General features: G+C 59.0%; 1 protein-coding gene across 2 annotated transcripts; it reads left to right on the forward strand.

The window, feature by feature from the left end:
* The first annotated feature begins 123 nt into the window (after window positions 1–123).
* Window positions 124–23,215, forward strand: STXBP1 (syntaxin binding protein 1). Of its 2 annotated transcripts, XM_056351783.1 has the most exons (20): window positions 124–288; window positions 11,716–11,765; window positions 11,934–12,015; window positions 12,377–12,453; window positions 12,703–12,781; window positions 12,872–12,975; window positions 13,812–13,960; window positions 14,370–14,454; window positions 14,652–14,782; window positions 15,178–15,285; window positions 15,397–15,457; window positions 16,090–16,155; window positions 16,352–16,432; window positions 16,549–16,687; window positions 16,901–17,010; window positions 17,189–17,290; window positions 18,586–18,671; window positions 18,970–19,124; window positions 20,133–20,256; window positions 21,536–23,215. In XM_056351783.1, exons 1-19 carry the CDS (start codon window positions 252–254, stop codon window positions 20,240–20,242), a joined length of 1,812 nt encoding a protein of 603 aa, XP_056207758.1. In that variant the 5' UTR covers window positions 124–251; the 3' UTR covers window positions 20,243–20,256; window positions 21,536–23,215. The 2 variants fall into 2 exon arrangements, with proteins under 2 accessions (XP_056207758.1, XP_056207759.1); XM_056351784.1 differs by lacking the exon at window positions 20,133–20,256 and having other exon boundaries at window positions 125–288.
* Window positions 23,216–23,218: the final 3 nt, after the last annotated feature.

Genomic DNA, 23,218 nt, shown 5'->3' on the forward strand with positions numbered 1-23,218 from the left:
GCGCTCGGCCGCGGGCGCTGCGGCGCGGGGCGGCGCGGGGCGGGGCGGGGCGGGCGCAGTGACGCAGCCCCGCCCCCCGCGCGGTCAGCTGAGCCGCGCCGCGCGCCGCCCCCCGCCCGGCCCGGCCCGGCCCCCCCGCCCTGCGCCGCCCGGCGCTGCCCGCCGCCCGCAGCCTTACCCGGCGCTGCCTGCCCCCGGCCGCCCCCCCCGGACCCTCCCCCGGCCGCGGAGGGCCCCCCCGGCACGGAGACATGGCACCTATCGGACTCAAGGCTGTGGTGGGAGAAAGTAAGATCCGCGTCCCGCCGCGCTACTTGCGCACCCCGCGGGGGGGGGGGCGGTATGGGGGGGGTTATGAAGATGACCAGGCTCCGGCTCCCCCTTTTCCGCGGGTGGGGGGATGCTGCGGATGCGCAATACGGACCCTCGGGGCGGCATCGGCGCCCGGCGGGGGACGGGGGAGGGGGCTTGGGACACCCCCGTGGGGACAGGCCGGCCCGGTGGGCTTGGGGGGGGGGGGACACGGGGCTTGCTGTCCCCGTCCGCGTTTTGTTTATTTAATTTTAGGGGAGGGTGTTGAGGCTGTTGGGATTTTTCTGCAGTGCTGAGGGGAGGGGAGGAAAAGGGGGGGCGGTGGAAGTAGGAGGGGGGGGTAAAGAGGGAAGCGAGAGGCGCCCGAGCCTTCCCACCTCCCCGGTTCTGGCTCCGAGGTGGCCGAGGGGCGATCGCCTCATCCCAGCATAACGAGGAAAGCCCAATCGCCCCCCACGGGGGGTCTGCCCCGGGGAGGCGGGGGGGGGGCACAGGGATGTCCGGCTGTGCAGACCCCCCTGCACCGCCAGGCCGCCCGCCTCTCGGCTTTGTCTGCCACAAATCCCGCTGTAATGGTGATATATAATTTTTTATTTTTTTTTTTTTCCCCCGGACGTGACTCGGCTTCCGTGATCCCGGGGCCGCCGTGCCCCCCCGGCCTCCCCCCCGGGGCATTTCTGCGCCCTTGGGGCGGCGCTGGGCCGCGCTGTTTCGGGGGGGGGGGGGGGGGGGGGGCGGAGGAGCAGCCCCGGCTCCGCTTCCTCCTTCCCCGCTGGTGCAAGGCGGTATTTTTTTCAACGTCTTGATAGCGGGGGGGGGAGTTCTCCAAAACGCCCGAGGCTGGGAGGGGGGTGGTGTGTGTGTGCTGGCGGCTCCCTTCCCCCCTTGCAAAATTAAAGCGAAAAACTCCGCATTAAGAAAAACCAACTAAATCCAGAGCAGGAACGGCAGGAACCGGTGGGAAGTTCCCGGGTTCCCGCAGCCATGAAAAGCCCTTCTCGTCCCTCCCCGCTCCCCCTGCGTGATTTATTTCCGTGGCATCGCGGCCAGCGGGGGGCCGGATCGCCCTTTATTATTTTTTTTTTTTTCGGGGCGGGGGGTGCCCCTGGGTGCAGCCCCCGCGGGTGCGGTGGCTCCGGCCGCGCTGTGCAGCGCAGCCCTCCCGCGCAGGCTGCAGATGGTGCGGCCGGGGCTGGTGGTGTGATCGGGTGGGTGGTGATGTGATGGGGAGGGGGGGATCCCCCTGGATTCATGTCCCTGCTTTGTTCCCAGCCATCACCTGCCCCGGGGATGGGGGGCTGCGCCACCCCCCTCCCCCCCCCCCCCAGGGTTCTGCATTGGGGGTTAGAGCCCAGCCCGCTGCAAAATGAACGGGAAAAGCCAGGGAAATGCCCCGCTGTTTCTCTGCTGCAGGATCAGCTTTGGGGAGGGGGGAGGCTGGCTCTTGTGCTTGGCTGGGTTTTCTTTTGGGGGGGCTGGTCCCCTCGCCTCCAAGGTGGGCAGAGGGGCAGCCCCCAGCCCAGCCGAGCGGCGGGGGGGAGCTGGACCAGCTGCCCACATGCCCCCAGGCAGGGCCGCATCCAGCTCATCCAGTGCCCTCGCTAACCAGGGGACAGGGACCAGCGCCACTGCGTGTTCCTTATTTTCATTCATTGTCTCTCCGCTGAAATAGGCTGGGAGAGAGCACACACACACACACACAGAGGTTCAAGGCAGCATCATGGAAATCTGGCTCAGTCCTTCCCTTCAGGGTTTTTTAACCAACTGCTCTGTTCTTCCCTGAAAAACATCATTCCAGATTGAAAATGATAGCTGGGCATCAGTGCTGTAGCGGGGCTGCCGGGGAAGCGTGGGTGTCTGGAAGGAGAGAGCAGGGTTTGTGCAGGCAAAATGCTGCATAGGAGCGAAGGACGGGGCCCTCGGAGGAGGGCCCTGCGGGGTCCAGCCCTCCCCTCCCGCCGGAGCTCGAGGTGCTCCTTGGGCTGCCATGGGAGGCTTCTGGGTTTGATGGGCTCAGCTCCTGCCTCGAGGTGCTGTTTCCAGCTGGAGCTGCTCCCCCAGAGTCAGGAGCTGCAGGGTACCCAGATCTCCCCCTTCCCTGGGCACCAATGCAGCTGGCACAAGGTCTCCCCGGCTCTCCCTCACTGCACCAGCCTGCTCCCAGGCAGGGATTCCCCAAAGGTTTACCTGCAGGAGAAGATGCTGGTTCATAAGGAGCAAAAGGTCCAAGCCTGGGGCAGGGTATCTCTGCTGGGCTCCCTCCGGAGGAGGGTGGGAATGATGCTGCCGCGTTGCCATGGCTCGCTCTGCCAGGCCCCCCCTCTGGAGCTGCATTCTGCCCTGGCTTCCCTCCAGACCCGGATTAGTCTTCTGACCAGCTGGTGCCATAACAAGACGGGTTTGAGAGGCCCCTGGAGAGGTGGGAGGGGGGTGGCAGGGGAACGAAGTGGGTGAGTGTTGCAGGAGATGGACAGAACCGGATTGTCACCCCCCCAGAGCTGTGGGGTGTGTGCTGGGGGGCTGTCTCTGTGCCTCCCCGCAGTCTCCAGCAGTGATGGCTGCATCCCTCCAGGACTTGTTTTCATCTGACTGGGCTTGGACCTGAGCATGCTCAGCCCTGGAGGTGATGCCCGAGGACCAGGTCCTCCTGGTACATCTTCTTCTGTTCCCTCTGCGGCTACCTCCCAGGGAGCCCCATTGAAGAACCAGTCACTTTGTTCTGGTACTGGTTTAGAAAATTCTCATCCAAGCATGGGAAGCAGTCCCCACCTCTGATGACACCCATCCCCAAATCTTCATCTAACCCCCTTGCCACGTAGACATTCCTCCCATCCCTTCATGCCCCAGGGCCTCCTTAGATCTTCTCAGGGCAGCCTGCCCTGAGCTTCCCCTGCCTGGCTGGGTCCCTGCTCTCCTGCAGCACCCTGCAGTGGAGAGGAGGAGGAGGCGGCTGGGTTTACTTCATTGAACTATCATCAGTGAGGCAAGACGAGCTGTGCTGCAGGGGTGACACCTGTGCCATGTCTGTCCCCGTGGTGGGCTGGTGCAAGACATGTAGGCAGAGCATACAGAGGTCATACGTGTGCTGGATCTGAAAACCCCTGGACCCCCTCACCTGTAAGAGGAGAGAATCCCCCCCCTCAGGGCTTCCTTTTGCTCAAGTCACGGACAGATGGGAGAGGCAGAGCAGCGCTGGGATAAAGGAGCGCCCTTCCAGAGACAGCAAGAAAACACCTTTCCCCCAGGACAGTAGCTGATCCTCCCACAGAGCACCCTTGTCTATTCATCCTCCTGCAGAGGCGACCTGTACCCAGCTCCTGCCTGCTAGAGCCACACCGAGGAGCCCCACAGTTAAAACCTGCCTGGATGAGGTCTGATGGCCCCTCAGCACCCATGTGCTGTGTCAGTTGGGGTCCCCATTTGTACCTCTCAAGGGTCCACCGCCACCTGGGGATGTGATGACTCAGGGACCCAGGCTCATGTGGAGCTGCACATGCTGTGCTGCACCTCCAGGGACAGGGAGGAGGCACTGGCAGGGCTGCCGGCCAGCTGCCAGCCTTGGGGCACAGCCTGGGGACCTGCCACCCATGTGTGACTTACCCAGGCTGCTTGGGGCACCTCACAGCTCCCACCACCCGTTTGCTGAGGGCACAGGGAGACTTTGTGGGCCAGATGCTGCTCATTGAGGATGCTCCAAGCCCATCTCAGGAACCAGGATGCCAGGCTCGTGTGCTGCCCCAGAGCCAGGTCTGGCAAGGTCTTTGCCAAGCAAGAGAAAGAGGCGGCAGCAAAAGGCACAGGGCTGGCTGGTCCTGGTGGGACCATTGCAGGGATGTGTGCTGCATCCTCCTGCCTGCACAAGGGCAGAGCCTTCAGCCCTGCCATGTTCTCAGCATGACGGTGCAGTGGATGGCTGAGGAGGAGAGGGTCTCTGTGCCCTGTCCCCCATGGGTGGGAGATCCTGAAGCCAGTCGCATCCTGGGCAGCCCACCGTCCCAGTCCCCAGCTTTGGGGAGTCCTAAGGGCAGCTGCCTGCCTGAGACGTGGGTGAAGGAACAGGCGCTTGGCAAAGCCTCTGCTGGGGCCTTTGGCTCTGTCACCAGGGTCTGTCTCGCCTCCAGTGTTGGCTCTAGGTTGGAAAAGCTTGAAAAAATAACTGCAACATTCAAGGCTCACCTTCACACACATTGCAGAGCAATTTCAGGCTTCAATCTGTGGTCTGCACCAGGGGCTGAGAAACACTTTGCCTGTATGTGACCATGGAAGGTTACCAAGAATGACAAACCTCACTTTGGCAGGTCTGCATCCACCCACCAGTGTCTGCATGTGCAAGAAGGTTGAAAAAGCCACCGACATAGAGGACATGGACTCTTTGCCTCTTAGAAAAAAAAAAAAAAAAGGGGGTCTGGGTCTAATTCCCCTGCACCTCTCAGGAAAAGTGTCCCAGGAGAGATTCCCTCCCTCTTCCCACAAAATCAACACATTTAAAAAGAGAATCATTGTCACATGGCTTATAGCTGCACACTGAGAAGCAGATGCTGCGTCCACCAACTCGCGGTGCGGGAAGGAACTTGGCTGTTGTGCTTTGGAGAGTGCAGAAATAGATCAAGCTGAAGGTGCATTAATTTATGGGCTTCCACATTGCCCATGCGCATACGCAAACACGTGAATGTGTACACGCACACACTGACACATGTGCTATAGGGTCATTCATGGGATGGAGTCCATCAGATGGTTTGACATTTGGCCACTAAGGGAGCAGAAAAGACTATTCAGAGTTGGACCAGCTACCCTCCAGCCTGTCCCTGGTGTCCGTGTGGGCACAGGAGACCAGCCCAGCCTGAAGAGCCCCAATTTATTGATGTGCTGCTCCCTCTTGGTTTAAGGCAGAGAAGAGCCAGCACAGAAAGTCATGGCCACATGCGTAGGAGAGCGTGACTTACCCCTGGGAGAGGGTCACCTCCCCTCCAGGATGCCATGACACCCCATATGTGCTGTCCTGCTGCAGGGAAGCACTTGACACTGAAGCACTGGCAACACTGGCTATACCAACAGCCCCGACAGCCAGGTACAGCATCTGCTGGGGATGGAAACACCTGGTGGAAGAGGACAAATGTTAGTGAGGGGTGATGCCTTCAGAAGGGACCTGACATGGTCTGTGGCCCGTTGACTCTGCCCAGATGAAGAAACTGCTCAACTCCCAGATCCTTGTGCAGACCTGAGGAGATGGTGCCAGGAGTGACCCGGCAGTGAAAACCTGTGATTTTACCCTGATTCTCCAGTGCTGTCAGTGAGAGCGATTCATGGGTGTGGAGATGCATTTCATTTCCTGTATTTCCCTTTGGGTGTGCTACTCAGTTTCTAAAGACTTCAAGACCTCCAGGTCTCTGTCCTTCTTTCCAGGCTGTGCAGGTTTCCCATGGCTTTGGCTGGCAGATATAAATACATACATCCTTCACGAGAGCCGTGCAAATAGGAAGAGGAGGAATTAATCACAGGTTACTACGATTACTGTGACTAATCCTTGAAGCTAGAGCCACAGCAGCAAAGCAGCGCTGTGTGGTTCCCCGGAGTAGCACAAATACTGGTGTGGCTTTGACACGTGGCATGTTTCACCAGCGGCTCTGAGGGAGATGTGGTGCTGCTCTGGATGTGAAAATACCAACATTCACCTCATCCAGGGTTGGGGAAGGAAGGGATGAAGCTTAGCCTTGGCAATTCTGCCCATTTCAGGAGTTATTGCAGCTGGATGGCACCTGGGCTGCACCACTAGCAGGTTGCTACATGAGGTTATGTGTCCTTCAGAAAGGCTGAGGTCTTCCAGGTAGACACCAGAAATAATCCAGTGAGAGAAATAGATGTTCAGGACACAGACTGCCAGAGAGGAGATGTTTGAGACTTGCTTGCTTTATGGACACAGCAGTCTCCAGGCTCAGATCGTCCCTGAGATGGCTCTTAGCTGCGCTGAAGGACATCAGCTAGGCTTTGCCTCCTGTAAATGGAATTATTCTCTTTGCACTGAATGGGGCTGATGGCCTTCCTGCCATCCTGCGGTCCGTAAAACCTATTTTATTAGGGACTGCTTGGGGATGGTACACTGGCACCTAGAGATCCCTCACTGAGGATGTTCAGAGGTAGATATGTGCTCCACTACATTCAAACGTGGTTGTATCTATGTAACATTCACACTGTCTTAAGCAATTAGTTAACGAACCAGCAAAAAGGCAGTTGCCAAGCCAACCCAAAGCCAAACTTGATTGTCTTGGAGATGCACTGTGACAGCTTTTTGAGAGAAGTGGGTCTTGAGCAAACCTCAGTGTGGATTTCTGAGATCTGGCTCTCCAGAATATTGGATCCCAAAACAGAGGATACATGAGGGGAGTGAAAGGACTGAACCCCACCTGTGACAGGGAAAAGCCCACGGTTAAGACCACTCATCTCTTCTAGGACCTTGGGCAATTCCTACAGCCTGCTGCCCATCCGTAAAGCAGCTCCATCTTCTCTCACCACATCAGGCCAAGGTGTGCAGCCTGTGAGGTCCTGGGACGTGGCAGTGAAGGAGCTTTTCTGAGCAGCAGGAGTCTGGCCTCCTGTGTTGCTCCAGGAGGGAAGGGCTTGGCCATCACTGCTGGCACCGGCCAGGCTTGGGGCAGCACTAGAGCAGAAATGTCCCCTGGCTGTGGCATCCCTTGCCTGCAGCATCCTTCACCCATCCTGGTGCTCCAGGGTGAGGTGGTGGCCAGGACAAGGTTTTACTGCTTCCTCCTCCGTGGAGAAGGTCGGGGCTGCTCATGATGTTTCAGGCTCTTTCTGAAGCAGGATAACGGGGCTGGGACATCCCCAGATGAGTCCATCTCAGCACAGGCTGTGTTTGGGCGCAGCTTTGCTGGTGTGGGTGCAAGTGGTGGCAGGGTTGGTCCCTCTTCCCCCAGGACCAGCTGGAGGCACGGGGCTGGTTGCTGTTGCCATGAGCCAGCGAGGCAAGGCAGGCCTGGAGAAAGGCTGCCTGGCCAGCTCGGTATAAATAACGCGGGCTAAGCCTCTTGGAGTGACGTATGGGCTTGAGTCCTACTAGGCCACCGTGTCACCAGCTTCTGGCCCTGCTTGGAAACAATGCAGTGGGTCATTTCCATGCCACGTGTCACCCCAAGAACGAGGCTAACTGCAGGCAGTGGGCTGGGCGAGGTGGTTGCTCTCAAGCCTGTTATCTGCATGATGGCACTGTTAGGACCGTATTACTGCAGTGCAACGGAGGTCCTCCATCCACAGGTGGGATGTGCTTCCTTGTCCATGTCGTCTCTACATTGGAGGAGAAGTCTAGAGCTATTTGTATTGTCTGTTCTTGGTAGAAATTGTCATTAAAATTCTTCCAGCCTGAAGGAAACAGATGAAGTGTGGTAGGTCCAGACAAGCCAGGTGTTGAAGGCACTGGGTGAGATACAGATACACGTTTTGTTCCCCTCAAAACCCAGTTTATCTCCAAGATTAAAAGCTTGACTGTGAGCACCACTGACTGAAGTTAGAGCCCAAAAGTTCCGGCTGGCCAGACGGTTTGAGTATATGGGTGGGAACAGCTGACCTGCTAATGTAGAGACATGAGAACAGTGCTCACCTCCTGCCCAGCTTTGCAGCCACAGCAACACAGACAGCATCCAGCCCCACTGCTAGCAGCCACGTTAGCCAAAACAGCCCCAGGGAGCAGCTGGCACCTTTCCACCTTGAAATTCCCACATCTTCCCCCTTTCCTTGCCAACCCTGGCCACAGCCAGCATTTAGCATTGCCCTCTTGGTCCACCCAAGAGCTAACAGACTGCTTTTCCCTAACCTGGGGGTTTCACAGCTGCTGCAAGGACACCCAGGATGTCATGGCCATGTCTCCTCCAAATGTGACACTGTGATCTCAGGCTTTTCCTGGGGTCTGTGTGTCGTGCCCTCCTGGGCTTTGTCATGGCCACAGAGCCTCTTTGGAGGATGCTCTGTGGATCTGCCTTTCCTGACCCTGCGTGGGCTCTGAGCTGGCTCTGGCAGCTGGTGGACAAGCAGCTCTTTGGAGCCAGATCTGAGCCATGGTCAAGGCAAGAGAAGATGCTGGTTTAGGGAACGGCTGTGCCTGTCTGCAGCCCAGGCACAGGGCAGCTCTGCAGCGGGGCTGGCCCCTAGGGCTGATGGGGGCCTGTCGCAGCACTAACAAAACCAGCATCTTCCCAGGTTAACTTCCATAAGCAGTTCCCCCGCCTTGCCCCAGCACAGCCACCAGTCCCCCTGCAAGGTTTCAAAAGTCCATCTACTGTCCATGCTGTTTCTCCACCCTCTTCATGCCAGTCTACCTGCTTCTTGCCTCTGCTGCATCTGGATTCTTCCTTCTCCAGGCTCCTCTCCCAGCCAGCCTCTCCTCACCTGGCCCCCTTGCTTCTCCTGGGACCTCTCCTACATCCAGGGCACTCTCTCTCCTCCCTCTATATCTTCCAGGTTTCTCTTCATCCAGTGCTCCTCTTCCATCCCCCTTAGAGCTATTTAACTCCTTAGCAGGAACCAGCCACAGCTGCACATCATCCACACCAGCCAACCCACCGCCCCTGAAGCCAGCCCACAGCTGCACATTATCAATGTTAATTAACCTGCCTTCGTTCCTCTGTAATTCCTCTACAAGGGCCTACCTCAGACCAGGGGATGGACACCCTAAAACTGGAAAGCTCAGAGCAGTCCTCCTCAGAGGTGCCCAGCTGCTGCTCTGGGAGGCCCATCTTGGTGTCAGGATCAGGCCAGGGGACATGATGGTGCTTTTTGCACGGGGAGGTGCACAGCCAGGTAGATGCTCCCCCCATCAAACATGCACACACCCCCCCTCCAGCTCAACCCCTATGCAGGCGATAGAGAGACTTCCCGCAAAGCCAAGCACTGAAGATGAAATGTCCCCTGCAGTGGCTGTCACAGTGAGGACAAGCTCGGGGGTGGCTGAGGCAGCTTTTTGGGGTCCCTTTCCCTGCGACCCTTGCCGCAGCAAACAGAGGGTGCCATGAGCTGAGCTGCTGGGGCCTTTGCACCATGCCTGGGCCCCAGGTTGCTCCTTCCCAGCCTCCTTCTTCCTTCCCCTCCTGCCCCTGGACCAAAGTGGTGTTTTCCTTGCAGGGGCAGGATTTCTGCCTGGCTGCTCCTGACCCCTTCCCGGGTGGTACCGCTGCCCCGGCACGTGGTGCGCCACCGCGGTCCCCTGTGCTTTGCCCCCCGTTGTTGGCGACTGAGGTGGTTGGTGTGGGATGGAGGGCGCGTGCGTACTGCCTTGTAAACAGCGCTGTTATTTCTGGATCCTTGCTCTGGGGAAGGAGCCAAATGTGAGTAATGAAAGGAAGAGGAGGGATGCGCTGGCATCCCTCCCTCCCGGCCCTGCTTGTGCACCAGCAGGACTGAGAGGGGACCAGAGAGCAGGACCAGGGACACACGGGCAGCCCTCGCTGCTGGCTTCTGCCCACGGCAGAGGACAATACCCGGCTCACTTTTTTGCTGTGTGGGAGATCTGGATTTGGGTGGGCAGCACACATGGGTGCAGGCAGCAGGATTTACCCCCCAGCAGTGTCCAGCTTGGGGGCTCAAGGGTATAGATTATCTGTACCCCGTTACCCTCCATCCCCCCTTCCCCACACCTGCACCCCCTTCACCAATGATGAGGCTAAAGGATGTGACCAAGAGCAGGCAGAACCCCAAGTTCGTGGCCAGCATCCTTCTGAGGTTCCCCCAAGGCAGATATTGCTGGGAAGGAGATGGATGTGAGTGGTGGGAATGGCTGCCTCCAGGTTTTGCAGCAGGACAGACAGACCAGCGATGCTCACAGGCTCCTGTTCTGTCCCTGCTGGCACTATGTGCTGCGGCTCTGAGCCCCTCTGGCAGCCTGGGAGGTGTTCCAGCCTCACTCAGCACGTGAAAACACTGCAGTGTGTTTGGGTGCTAGCATGGTGAATGAGCCCAGCAGCATGGGGAAACCACAGGGACCATCATCCCGGCGGGCCGGGGCCAAGCTGAGCCTGGCAGGGTCCCTCTGCTCTCCTGGTGAGGCTGCCCCATGCAGCACAGGGCAGCTGCCAGGCTTCGACTGTCCCTGAGCCGCTCGTACCCGTGCAAATCCCCAGTGGGGGTAGGAGCTGGGAAGATGAGGTGTTTTGCCCAAATTCAGCATCACCCAAAAGCAGGAGTTTCTACGGCTGGGTGCTCCCAGGGCAGTCCCCCCTGCATACGACCCTCACGCCTTATTCCAAACAAGGGACAAATTTAGAATCCTTTAGATTGGAAAAGACCTTTAAGATCATCGAGTCCATTTAGACCCCAAACTGCCCCCTGTAAACCCAAACGGATCTTTACCTGGGCGACCAGCACCCTTGGGGTCACTGCCACAGGGGAAGCTCCCAAGGCTGAGGCTGGCAGGGTGACACCCTCAAAAATGGGCTCCCCACAGCTCACATGTTTTCTAATTTAGAAACATTTCTTAATTGGCTTTTAATTGGCCATTTGCATCCCTGTCCCTGGGACCAGAGGGAAAGCCAGGGAGAAGACACGGTTGCAGAATTTGCTCTGGGCTCACCCAGGCAGTTCCCTGCTCTGTGAAGGCTGATGGTTCATACACCAGGGTAAAAAGGGGTTTGGGGCACCTCATGGCCCTGCACACAGATGTTTAGGCAGCACATGTGTCTGGCGGGACAGGCACCTATTCTGGCAAGGCTTGAAACCCCCTTCCTGCAGCCCAGCCCCAAAAGGTAACATCACCATCCCACTGCTGGGACCACCTCCTCGCATGGCCTTACCCTGCATCCCATGGGGAGCAGCCCTGCAAGCTGCCTGGGGCAGAAGCAGGGTGTCTGTGCCTGGGATTGGGGGTGCCCCAGCCCTGAGGGGTCCCTGGGGTGCAGGGGGGGACCTATGGGTGCTGTCGTCCTGGCTGGTTGCATAAGCCCAGCAGCCACAGGAGGTGAAATGAGATTGCGGGGGATTACAAGGAGCAGGCTCAGGCCGCTTGATTCTTGTTTCTAAAAGGAGCTCTTAAGCTGCTGCTGTTTTCCCGATGTTTTGGATTAGGCCTGAGACATATGGGGTGGCCCCCAGGCTCCCCAGAGGGACCCCCCAACCCTCTGCCAGCCTGCGGCCCCCCACCGGCGTGGGGTCCATCTGTTAGTGCCAAATGTGAGAGAAAACTGGGTCTGGGGGGGTGACCACCCCTCCCTGGGTACCCCAAACCCACCCCCCATCTCCCCAGGCCCCCAGGAAAGGCAGTGGGGGAGCGGGGCTCCCCCTGGCCCTACAGATGGGTGGGGGTTTGGTGCCCCCGGCGCAGACCCCACAGCTGCTGGTGGGCCCTGGCGTGTTACAGGGGGGAACTTGGGGTGCTCACCCCACCCCGCACTCCCTCTCTTGCAGAGATTATGCACGATGTGATCCGGAAAGTGAAGAAGAAGGGCGAATGGAAGGTGAGTTCAAACCTTGGGGGGGCCAGGAGAGGAGGAGGAGGAGGAGGAGGAGGATGGGGAGGAGGAAGCAGGGGAAGGGGGTAGGTGTGGGCAGGGAGCCCCCAAGGGTGGGGAAGGGCAGTTCCCTGGCTGCCTGCCATGCCCCCAGCTCACAGCCCCTCTCCCCAGGTGCTGGTGGTGGACCAGCTCAGCATGCGCATGCTCTCCTCCTGCTGCAAGATGACCGACATCATGACGGAGGGTATAACAAGTGAGTACCGGCCCCCAGCTGTCTCTCGCAAGCCTCACCACGAGGAGGGCAAAACCTCCCCCTGTACCCGGGACCTGCAAATGCAGCTCCAGGCTGGCACAAGCCAGGCGAGGTGGTGGCATGGCCCCCACGCACCCCCCCTCCCACTTGGGATGGAGACATGCTACAAGGACTGGGACAGAGCGGGGACAGCCCTGGCCCCAGCTTCTGAGTGGGCAGGGATGAGTGGCTGGGGATGTTTTGGACACGGGGTGGCTGGCAGGGCTGGTCCTGTGCTGCTGTGGGACATCCAGTAACCCCACGTAGCTGGGTGCCCCTGCCTGCACCCGTCCCTGCCATGGTGCCTGTTTTTTCCCCCTAGTTGTGGAAGATATCAACAAGCGCCGGGAGCCACTGCCCAGCCTGGAGGCTGTCTATCTCATCACCCCCTCCGAGAAGGTGAGAGCATGGTGTGGGGTGTGGGGGCATGGCCTTTGGCTGCGGGGAGGCAGGGGGATGCCCTGCTGGGATGGTAAGCCATGCCCATGGGAAGCGTCTTGGCCCCAGTGAGACCAGCGGTGCCGCCTGGGTGGTGGACCAGAGGTGCAGAGCTTCCCCCGTGCCAGGAGGAGGGAGGACCCTGGGTGACCCTGCTGAGATGTCCGCGGTGCCACCCTGCCAGCTCGGCTGGTCCCTTCTCTCTTGCAGTCCATCCACTCCCTCATCAATGACTTCAAGGATCCCCCCACCTCCAAGTACAGAGCTGCCCATGTCTTCTTCACTGACTGTGAGTACCCAGAGGGGAGGGAACGTCCCTGTCGGTCAAGCAAGTGGGGATGGAGGGATGCTGAGCGCTGCCCTCCTCCTCCTCTTGCAGCCTGCCCCGACGCCCTCTTCAATGAGCTGGTGAAATCCCGTGCCGCCAAGGTCATCAAAACCCTGACGGAGATCAACATTGCCTTCCTCCCCTCTGAGTCCCAGGTGAGGCTGGGCTGGGGACCGACCCCACCGGGGTGGCCCGGGGATGGGATGGCCGGGGGATGCTCTGGGTCCTTCTCTAGCTCATGGGGGTTTGTGTAACAGCCTCGCACTCCTCTCTGCCGGCTGTCTCCTCGCCGCCTGCTTGGCTCTTCCTCGCTGTCTCCTTTGATTACTTCTCAGGGCTGATCCGCTGCGGGGGATTTAGCCGGCGCCGCACTTTGGCCCTGTGCCGGCAGCCGCATTGGCCAGCTCTGTGCCGCCCCAGCACGGCCCCTGCCAAGGGCACCGGGGAGCAGCCCTGTGCCATCTGCCCCTGCTGGGGACATGGGGATGGGAGGGACAGATGGTGCCAGACCTGCTTGGTGCCATTAACCCTTCAAGCCTCAGCATTTCTGGGGAGACAGGCAGGTGGAAGATGACCTCTTGGCATCTCCACATGCAACCAAATTGGCTTCTGGTTTTTACCAGGGGTACGGCTGGGAGCGGCATGTCCCTGCTTGTCCCAGGATCTCTGGTACCCTGTCTGGGAGCAGGTGGCTGCTGTGGGCAGGGGGTCTCCTGCCTCCTCTGCTCGCCCTGAGGGCTACACATGGGTAGGGACCGTGCCATGGAGTGGGAGCTGGGGAAGGCATCAGGGTTCAGGGCTGGCAGCCAAACGCCCAAGGGATGCCCTGAGCATCACTGAGCTCCCCTGCCTGGTCCGAGGCTCAGCTGGGGACCTTCATCTGGGATTGAATCTGGTTTCCAAACCCACTGGGGTGTCCTGTGGGGCTGCTCCCCTCCGGATGTCACCTGCAGCGCATCCCCTCTAACCTCCCTCCCGCTGCACCTCCCAGGTTTACTCTCTGGATTCGGCTGACTCCTTCCAAAGCTTTTACAGCCCCCACAAGGCCCAGATGAAAAATCCGATCCTGGAGCGCCTGGCCGAGCAGATCGCCACGCTGTGTGCCACACTGAAGGAGTACCCAGCTGTGCGGTACAGGGGGTAAGGGCAGTGGGGTCTGCACCCCTCCAGGGACCTGTCCCCTGCCCCAGCAGCTGGGGCCGTGCTGAACATGGGGCAGGGTGAGGCAGTGCTGTGTCAGGTGCTGGTGAGGATGTGGGGATGGAGGAGGTGGTGGGACGGACAGACATCCGCGCTCGGTGTAAAAACAGGCTCAGACCTGAAGATGCTCTGGAGAGTGGGGGGGGGTTGGGACTCTAAAGTCCAAGTGGCACCAAGGCAAAGTGGAGCACCCCAGGGAGAGACGGAAATGGGCATCGAAACCTACTCAGGTCCCTCCTCTCCTGCGAGCCAAGGATGTTAACGCAGGGAAACCAGCAGCTCCTCCCCATCCCATGCTGGCGAGAGCCACCCGTGCCAGGGAGCTGACCTCTCCCCCTGCCTCCTCCAGGGATTACAAGGACAACGCCATGCTGGCACAGCTCATACAGGACAAGCTGGACGCCTACAAGGCTGATGACCCCACCATGGGTGAGGTGAGCAGGGATGGTGCCAACAGCCCCGGGGGAGGATGCTCGGGTGATGCTTCACTCCTAAAGTCCTGCTCGAGCTCTGCCACGTGGCAGTCGTAGATCCCGAGCAGGGACCCTGAAATGGCCCTGGCTTCCCCTGGCTGCCTGTGGGGCTGGAGGAGCCCCCGGCCCGGCTACTGATGGCTTCCCCGGCTCTGCAGGGGCCAGACAAGGCTCGCTCCCAGCTCCTCATCCTGGACCGTGGCTTTGACCCTGCTTCCCCGGTGCTGCACGAGCTGACCTTCCAGGCGATGAGCTATGACCTGCTGCCAATCGAGAACGATGTCTACAAGTGAGTGCAGCGCTGCTGTCCCCCCGACCCCTGTGGCCGCCCCCGACCCCAGCCCTCAAGTGGGATTTGGAAGCATTCCTCCATCCGTCACAAGTAATTGGTTGGGAGGAAGCATTCCTGCCTGCAGTCTGGCAGCCGTGGTGGGCAGGACGATGGAAAAGGGGCTTTTCTAGCCTTCAGCCCTTGGCCCCTTCCTAGCATTTAGCAGTTGAAGAGGTATGAGAAGGCAAGATGTGAAAACTGAGTTGAAATAGCTTTGCCTCGCTGCTGGCAGAGCCAAGAAGATTCCCCATGTCCTCCCATGTCCTGCCCCCCTCCCTAGAGCCCAAGCAGTGAGGAGATTGTGTGCCCCCCCAGCCCTGTCCCCATCATGACGGTCCCTGCCCTCTTCCCAGGTACGAGACGAGCGGCATCGGGGAAGCCCGGATTAAGGAGGTTCTCCTGGATGAGGATGATGACCTGTGGGTCACCTTGCGCCACAAACACATCGCCGAGGTGTCCCAGTGAGTGTCCCAGTGGGCGGTGTGCCAGCTGGGTGGGATGTCAGCTTGGCATCGCCACCCACCCCCATTAGGGTCTGCTCCCCGCTGACAGCTCTGCCCTCCTCTCCCCAGGGAGGTGACCCGATCCCTGAAAGAGTTTTCTTCGAGCAAGAGGATGAACACAGGCGATAAGGTGACCTGACTGCATCTGCGAAGCTGGGGACAGGCACCTGGGGGACTCGGCCACAGGCTGGCATGTGGTGAAGTCTCCTGGGGGACTCCCAATGAGGACCTCTGCAAAGTGCCCAGGGTGCTCAGGTCCCTGACGGGGGGAGATGGCCGTGGGGTGCCAGCCCTACATCCCAGCCTGTGGAGACAGAGTGCCCTGGGAGGGCGCTGCACCGCAGGGGTCTGCTTGGTCCAAACACGGAGCCTGTGCACCTCGTGCAGCGGCTGCCCCTGTCGCCAGCTGGTTCTCTTGCGGAGACCCCGAGCTGGTCACAGTGAGGAGACACAGGTGGCAATAGGATGTAGAAGTGGCCAGTAGCTGAAAGCACCATCTCGGCCTCAGCCAAGCGCACAGGGGTCCGGGGGGAGGGTCCTCAGCGGATTTCTCCCCCCAACACTCCAGTTTGCAAAGCTGCAGACCCCGTCCCTGCCCCTCAGCCATAGCAGAGACCTGGCAGTGCCACAGCAGAGACCTGGCAGTGCCACAGCAGCACCACCAAACCCCCTCAAGGGGCTCGTGTGGGGGCAGGGTCACCCCTCTCTGCTTATGGTCCCCAAGTCCCTGAAGTTGAGTGACCGCGTCCCCTTTCCTCGCAGACCACCATGAGAGATCTGTCCCAGATGCTGAAGAAGATGCCGCAGTACCAGAAGGAGCTCAGCAAGGTACGAGGAGGGGGGGGATGTCTGCAGAGCAGCTGGCACTGAGCCCACCCAGAGAACGGGTGATGGCAGCTCTCCCCAGAGGGTCCCTGGCCACGGGCAGGGGCTGAGGCTGGGGCTGAGGCTGGGGTGGTGGCATGGGGACTCTGGGCTGCTGCCCAGCACTGTGAAGGTGACTGCACCACTCGTGTCTCCCCAGTACTCCACCCACCTGCATTTGGCTGAGGACTGCATGAAGCACTACCAGGGCACGGTGGACAAGCTCTGCCGAGTCGAACAGGTACCAGCTCCCCCAGCCCCCCAGCCACCATGGGGACAACGGGCTGGCAGCTGCTGCCCCACAGCTCAGCCCTGAGCCATGGGTTGAGGGGTGATGAGCATGTGCGTTCTGTGCAGGACCTGGCCATGGGCACCGATGCTGAAGGTGAGAAGATCAAGGACCCCATGAGGGCCATTGTCCCCATCCTGCTGGATGGGAATGTCAGCACCTATGACAAGATCCGCATCATCTTGCTCTACATCTTCCTGAAGAACGGTGAGGACACGCGCGCACGGGTGGGCAAGGCATGCAGGCAGCTCTGGGTGGCAAAAAGCTCAGGGTTCAGCCGAGATGAGTTGGATGGAAAAGCTCAGCCCCGTCTCCCTGGTCACCATTGCGGTCAGGGTGTACTAAGGTGGCAATGGAGGGGCTGTGTCCCCACCGGGAGGCATTGCCCAGGAGGACACCATCTCTCCATTGCATTTCCAGGTATCACCGAGGAGAACCTGAACAAGCTGATCCAGCACGCTCAGATCCCAGCAGAGGACAGCGAGATCATCACCAACATGGCCCACCTCGGGGTGCCCATCATCACAGACGTGAGTGTCCCCGTCCCACTCCCCGTGGCCCTCCTTGCCCCCTGGAAGGACCATGGCACCTGCTGTTCTATGGGAACCGCGTACCCCCTGGAATGTCCCCAGCACCCCTCCGGGGTGGCCCTGGTCCCACCACCGGAGCCCCTGTGTCTTAGGGTGTCTCTGTGCTTTTTCTGCCCAGTCCACCCTGCGCCGCCGGAGCAAGCCTGAACGGAAGGAGCGGATCAGTGAGCAGACCTACCAGCTCTCCCGATGGACCCCCGTAATTAAGGACATCATGGAGGTGAGCCAGCACGGACAGGGATGGAGCAGGGACCCTAGCACTGCTTGGGAAGGGACCTGCAGGGAGCTGGCTGCCTCCAGCCCAAACCCTGATGCCTCTCCCCCACACATACCCTCCATGCTGCTCGCTGCCTGCCATTGCAACAAGGTTGGGATGTTTTGGGAAGCTTTCCTGGCCCCCACGTGCGTGCTGGCCCCAGGTGGCATGCATGGCCCCGTCTGGACTTGTACAGTGTCCCTGCAATACAAAATGCAGCAACAAACTAGTTGCTCTTGTGCTGCACCCTGTGCCATGATGGTCACATCTGGGTGGCCTCATCACAGCATTACCCGTGTCCCAGCCAAGCCGGGGGACAGGCACGGCACCATTCACCCCTGCCCACAGGCACAGCTGTGCCTGTACCCATGGGAGCTACAAGCTCTGCACTTGCGTAGCACTGGGCAGAGCCAAAATGTGATTTTTTTCCAGGCTCTGCCTTCCTCCTGACCCACTCCCTCCTGACCCCTCCTCGAATTGGGGCAGCGGGGTTTGCCCAGAGCCGGGGCATCCAGGCACCAAAACTGCTCCCCAACACAGACATTTCTCACCTGCTCAGACAGACGGACCGACCCTGGGGACACATTTTTTTTGGGGGGGGGGGGGTGTATCGCTGCAGCTCAGAGCCACCCCTGCTCCCAGGCACCGATGACAAGCAGAGCTGCAGCTCTCTCAATTTCCGAAAGCACACAGCTCTTGCCTTCCTCTACCACAATCCGTGCAAACCCTCCTGGGGTGGCTTCATGCCCAGGACACCCTAAACCTCATCCCCAGGACCAGAGGGAACTGCACAGGGCAGCGACATCTCACCAACATCTCCCAGATGGCGTTAACCCTCCACCACTGATGAAAGCAAGAGCAGGTCCCTTACTGTGTGGGGGGGTGTGGATCACAGGTGTGAAGCTTCCAGCTCAGCTCATGCCCCTGAACTTGCAGAAGAGCATCTTTCCTTCGCCCTGCCCCTTACCCTACCTCCCCAGACACCCCCAAGCTGAGGGCAAGCCTCACCCCCTGCCCCACGCTGCAGCCCCCCTGCACTGTCCCTGCCTCACAGCAGCCAAGCACCACCCTCCTCCCCCTAAGTGCACCCTAGTACAGAAACACAGCCAAGTTGTTCCAAAAAATTAAGCTATGCAAATACATGCAAATGATTCCTGACCCCCTTGGGCCAGTCCTGGGCGTAGCCCTGCAGAGGGGCTCCTGGGCCAGGGGCCATGCCCAGCTCCTCACGAACCCCTGATGTGGGGCTCTGCCCACAGGATGCCATCGATGACAAGCTGGACACCAAGCACTACCCGTACATCTCCACCCGCTCCTCCGCCTCCTTCAGCACCACTGCCGTCAGGTGGGTCCTGCGCCCCATGCCCTCCTCCTGTACATTAGCACGTATATCACCAGCTGCATCCATCCCTCACCTGCCCGGGGGGGCCGTACCCGTTGCCAGGTCTGAGCTGCTCTGCGGTCACTCAGGCATCCCGTGCCTCAGTTTCCCTACCTGTAGCAGCGAGTGGCACTTGCGGCTGGAAAGCTTGACTGTACTTGCTCTAACAGCAATGTGGGAGCTAATTAATGCGTGATTTAGTGAAAATGTGAGCTCAGGGTTGCCTCGTGTCCATCCTTCATCCTTCTTTTCCTCTCTTCAGTGCCCGCTATGGCCACTGGCACAAGAACAAGGCTCCCGGTGAGTACCGAAGTGGCCCCCGCCTCATCATCTTCATCCTGGGCGGTGTCAGCATGAACGAGATGCGTTGCGCCTACGAGGTGACACAAGCCAGCGGCAAGTGGGAAGTGCTAATAGGTGAGTGAGGGTCGGCGCCAGACCCTGCGCCCCGTCGCGCTGGCTGCTCATCCCACGCTCCCTCTGCCATCCCGCAAATTCCCGGCTCCAGCTGACTGCGGGAGCTGGAACTCTATGGAAAGGTCTTGTCCTGCCGCCCAGTGTCACCCCTGTGTCCCCCCTCCGCAAGGACAGGGTACATTGTGCCCCCCCACCCACCCCTCCGCGCCCCCGGTTTTGCTCCCATCTTTCCCCTCCCTGGCTGGTTTTGTTCGAGCAGAGCTGGGTGAGGGGGTTTTGCAGGTTGAATTGCTCCTGTTGCACCCGTGTTGCACATTCATTGTTGGGGTCAGGGAGGAAAAACAAAATAAAGAGGCATGTGACACTGCACGCCAACCCCAGTGTGCCCTGTGCACGCAACAGGAGATGCATTTTCCTGTTGCACACGTGCTGTATGTCTTGTTGCACATGCAATGCAACAGGAGATGCGTTCTCCTGTTGCACATGTCCTGCACATGCACAACAGGTCGTGCATTGCGTGCTCAGTCTCAGTACCCTGGCTATGCTCCCAGAGGAGCCATGGGTCAGGTGTGGAGGATGCGGTGGAAGCCCTGCCAGATGTTAGCAAGGAGCTTTTAGGCCCCCTACAATTCCCTTGGAGAAGCGCAGCTGGATACACATCTTGTAGGGCAGGGGCAGGAGCCCCTCACCATCTCATCTGGTCCCTGGATTCTTGCCTGGGGTGTCTGGTAGAGCCTATTGCTGGCATTTCATCTGCTCCTTGTATTCCCCTAGGAGCAGCAGCCCCCTCTTCATCATCGGCCCCCGGCCGTGTGCCCCCGCCACTGGACCACCACCATTGCCCAGCTCCATCCTGCCTCTTGCCCATCTCATCCCGCGTCTCTCCGGGGACCATCTCCTGCATGCGCCTGTGATGCTCCGGGTGGCAACTGCGTCCTTCCTCACCCCGAAAAATGGTGGTGGTGGGGGTCTTGGCGCAGCCGTCAGCCCCGCTCTGTTCTCCCGCAGGTTCTACTCACATTCTCACTCCCACCAAATTTCTCATGGACCTGAGGCACCCCGACTTCAGGGACTCTACTAGGGTATCATTTGAGGATCAGGCTCCAGCAATGGAGTGAGCCAAAGAAACCAAGTAAAGGCAGCTTACTAATGAAAAAGAAACTCTTCTTCCCCGAAGGGTTTTCTTTGATTCTTCCGTTCCTCCTTTCTTTAATTATTATTTTGGGTTTTGTTTCCGTTTGGTTCTCTGATAAGACAAATGCTTGCAGTTCCTCCTCCCAGGTGGAAAAGCATCCAGTGCCGCTCCATCATCCCTCTGCCATGTCTTTCGGCCAGACCTGGCCGGCTCCGTCATGCCATGAGTTCCCCCTCGCCGGGGCCGGAGGGGCCGGGGGCGGCGGGGTCGGGGTCCTGCCTGCCCAGTAGACGCGTCCCAGGGCCAGGCAGGGGGACGGAGCCCCCCTGGGATGCTGCCTGCAGTGGGCAGCTGGAGTGGGGCTGGGGGTTTGGCGCCCAAGGGAGAGCATGCAGCGGTGGGCGCATGGTGCAGACCCCAGCACTTGGCCCAGCTCCAGCCCCTTGTCCCCTACAGCAAAGGCTGGGTGCTGCTGTGACCCCTCAGCTCTGGGGTGTGATGGGGCTGAAATCCTGAGCCGATGGGAAAGCTCAGGTTTGCCTTTGTGGCTCTTGGTGCCCTTGGATGGGCAGGACTCCCTTGATGTTGCAGACCCCCGAAACCCATGCTGGGGTTTAGCTTCTGCCAGTGGTTTTGCCCATTAAAGACCCACCATGACATCCCCCTGAGCCACCGCTGCCACGAGCTGGTCCGTGCAGAGCCAGAGAGGCTGCCAGGGTGGCACGGTGGCACGGAGGGCAGGGGCCGGGCAGCACGGCGGGAGCCACCGAGCCAGGGCCAGCAGAAGGCGAGAGCCCTTTTCCTCCTCCTCTCCCCTCCCACCCACCTCTGTGACCCAGCGATGCTCTGTGCAGGCAAGGAAGAGCCGGGGGTCCCCGCAGAGGGTCCCTCTGTGCCCGCCTGCTGCCTGCCCGCCCCTCCCGCCCCCTGCACCCCCTGGCTTTTTGGCCAGTGCCTCCTGCATCCCCAAAGGGTCCAGGAGTGACCCACTGCATGGGCACCTCCCGGTCTCTGCCTCATCCCACCCTGCTCCATGCATCTCCTTCATTTCTCCTTTTCCGTTCCTTTCCCGTTATCCGCACCCCCACACACACCCCCACCCCCCATAGACATACATTTTCTCGCAAGCATTTCCACCGGCATGCGGGGCCATCGCCGCCAGGTAAGGCCTCGCCGGGGGGGACTTGGGGGACAGCGGGGCCGGCGGCCGGGGCACAACAGGGGGGGTGGTCCTGAAGCCATCACTGATGCTCCCCCACCTTCCTCTGCTCCACAGGGTCCACGCACATCCTCACCCCACAGAAACTGCTGGACACGCTGAAGAAACTCAATAAAACAGAGGAAGAAAGCAGCAGTTAAAAGGAAACACCGCCACCGACTCGATGCCGAATTCACCTTCCCTGCTGGGCGCCCAGCCCGGGGTGCCATCCTGCACCCAGCCCGGCCCAGCTTTCTCTCTTGTTCTTGTGTTGGCCCCCCTCTCCCCTCCCACTGCCTTCCCCATCTCATTTTACCCACAGGGAGGGGACAACAGCCAAAAAAAAAAAAAATATATTAAGAAAACGGATGCATTGTGTTTAAAAGAGGAAAAGAAAAAAAATTAATAATCTATATATTTGTAGCTGCAGCTATCGGAAGCACCCAGGAGCTCATTGCTGAGTAACCCATCTGCCCATTGCTAGCGAATGATGGCGATGAAAAAACAACAGAAAAAACCCACCTTTTTCTGAAAGCGGCTCCTCGTTGGGGTTCTTTGTGGATTTGGATGGACAGCGGGGGGGACAGATGCGCACCCCCCCCCCAAGCCTCTGCTTAGGCAGGCACCGCGGGCTGGGCTCGGCTGTCACGTCGCTCTTGGCTGGGGGTCCCCACCGCTGTCTGCTGTCCCTTGTCTTTTTGGGGTGGTGGGTGCTGCTGCTGGATGTGCACGCCAGCATCTGGCTTGGGGTGTGTATGTGTGTGTGTGCGTGTGCGCGCACGCGTGTGCACCCGGGATGCTTCGCACTGCTGCGATTCCCATGTGAAAAGGGACCAAAATGGTCAAAACATGGAGATGGGGCCCGTTTGCTTGCACGGCTGCTCCTCTATCCTGCTGCAGCCTGGCCTCCCCCTTTGGGTATTCCTTAAAATGCATATATATATATAATAAAAAAAAATATTTTTTTTTAATATATATATATATATATATATCTCCATCCATCCCCATGGAAGCTCGGTGTCCCCACACCTGGCTCCGCTCATGTCATCCCGTGGTGAAGCGTTTCTGAGCGTGCCGTCACCCCGAGGCACCCCCTCTCCTCCGGGCCCCCCCCTCTGGACTCTGTGTATATTAATGACTGTGTCTTGTGACGTTCTTACAAGCTTGGTGTATAGTGATTTAACCAAACCTCTGATTTTAGTTGGTTTTTTATGTTACACCCAAGGATTGCCCCCGCCTTCCCCTGCCATTAGATGCACTGCAATATTTTGGGGTCCATTGTTTTGTTCTCTCCCCCTGAAGGCTGTGACTCCCTTTTCCTTCCCCAAAATCTCTTTCTTGCCTCGTTGGTGGTTAGCCCCCCCCCTTCCCTCCCTGTCTTTTCCTTGCCCATAAAGTTAAATATATATTTTTAGGGCAAAGGCTGTATCATTGCACTGATATTTGTTGGTTCCTCCTTGGTCCTCCCTCCCCATTTGAGTTCCTTCTTGGTTTAGCAATGCAAATGCTTCAGGATCTTGTATGTTGGACATTATTATTTTTTTCTGTTACAGTTATTTATATAAAAAATAATTTATCAAAAAGGAAAACTTTAAAAAAAATAATCTAGTCTGTCTTGGAACTTGTTTACCTTGAAATTACTGGAATCTAAATGTTTGAAAGTGTTGAAGCACAAACATGTATCATCTCTGTATATCTGTTCTTCTGTACTAAAGCACTCGAGTGACTAAATAAAAGCGATCTCCATCCCTAGTGCAACCG

The sequence above is a fragment of the Falco biarmicus genome, chromosome 9, assembly GCF_023638135.1.
Source record: "Falco biarmicus isolate bFalBia1 chromosome 9, bFalBia1.pri, whole genome shotgun sequence".
NCBI lineage: Eukaryota > Metazoa > Chordata > Aves > Falconiformes > Falconidae > Falco > Falco biarmicus.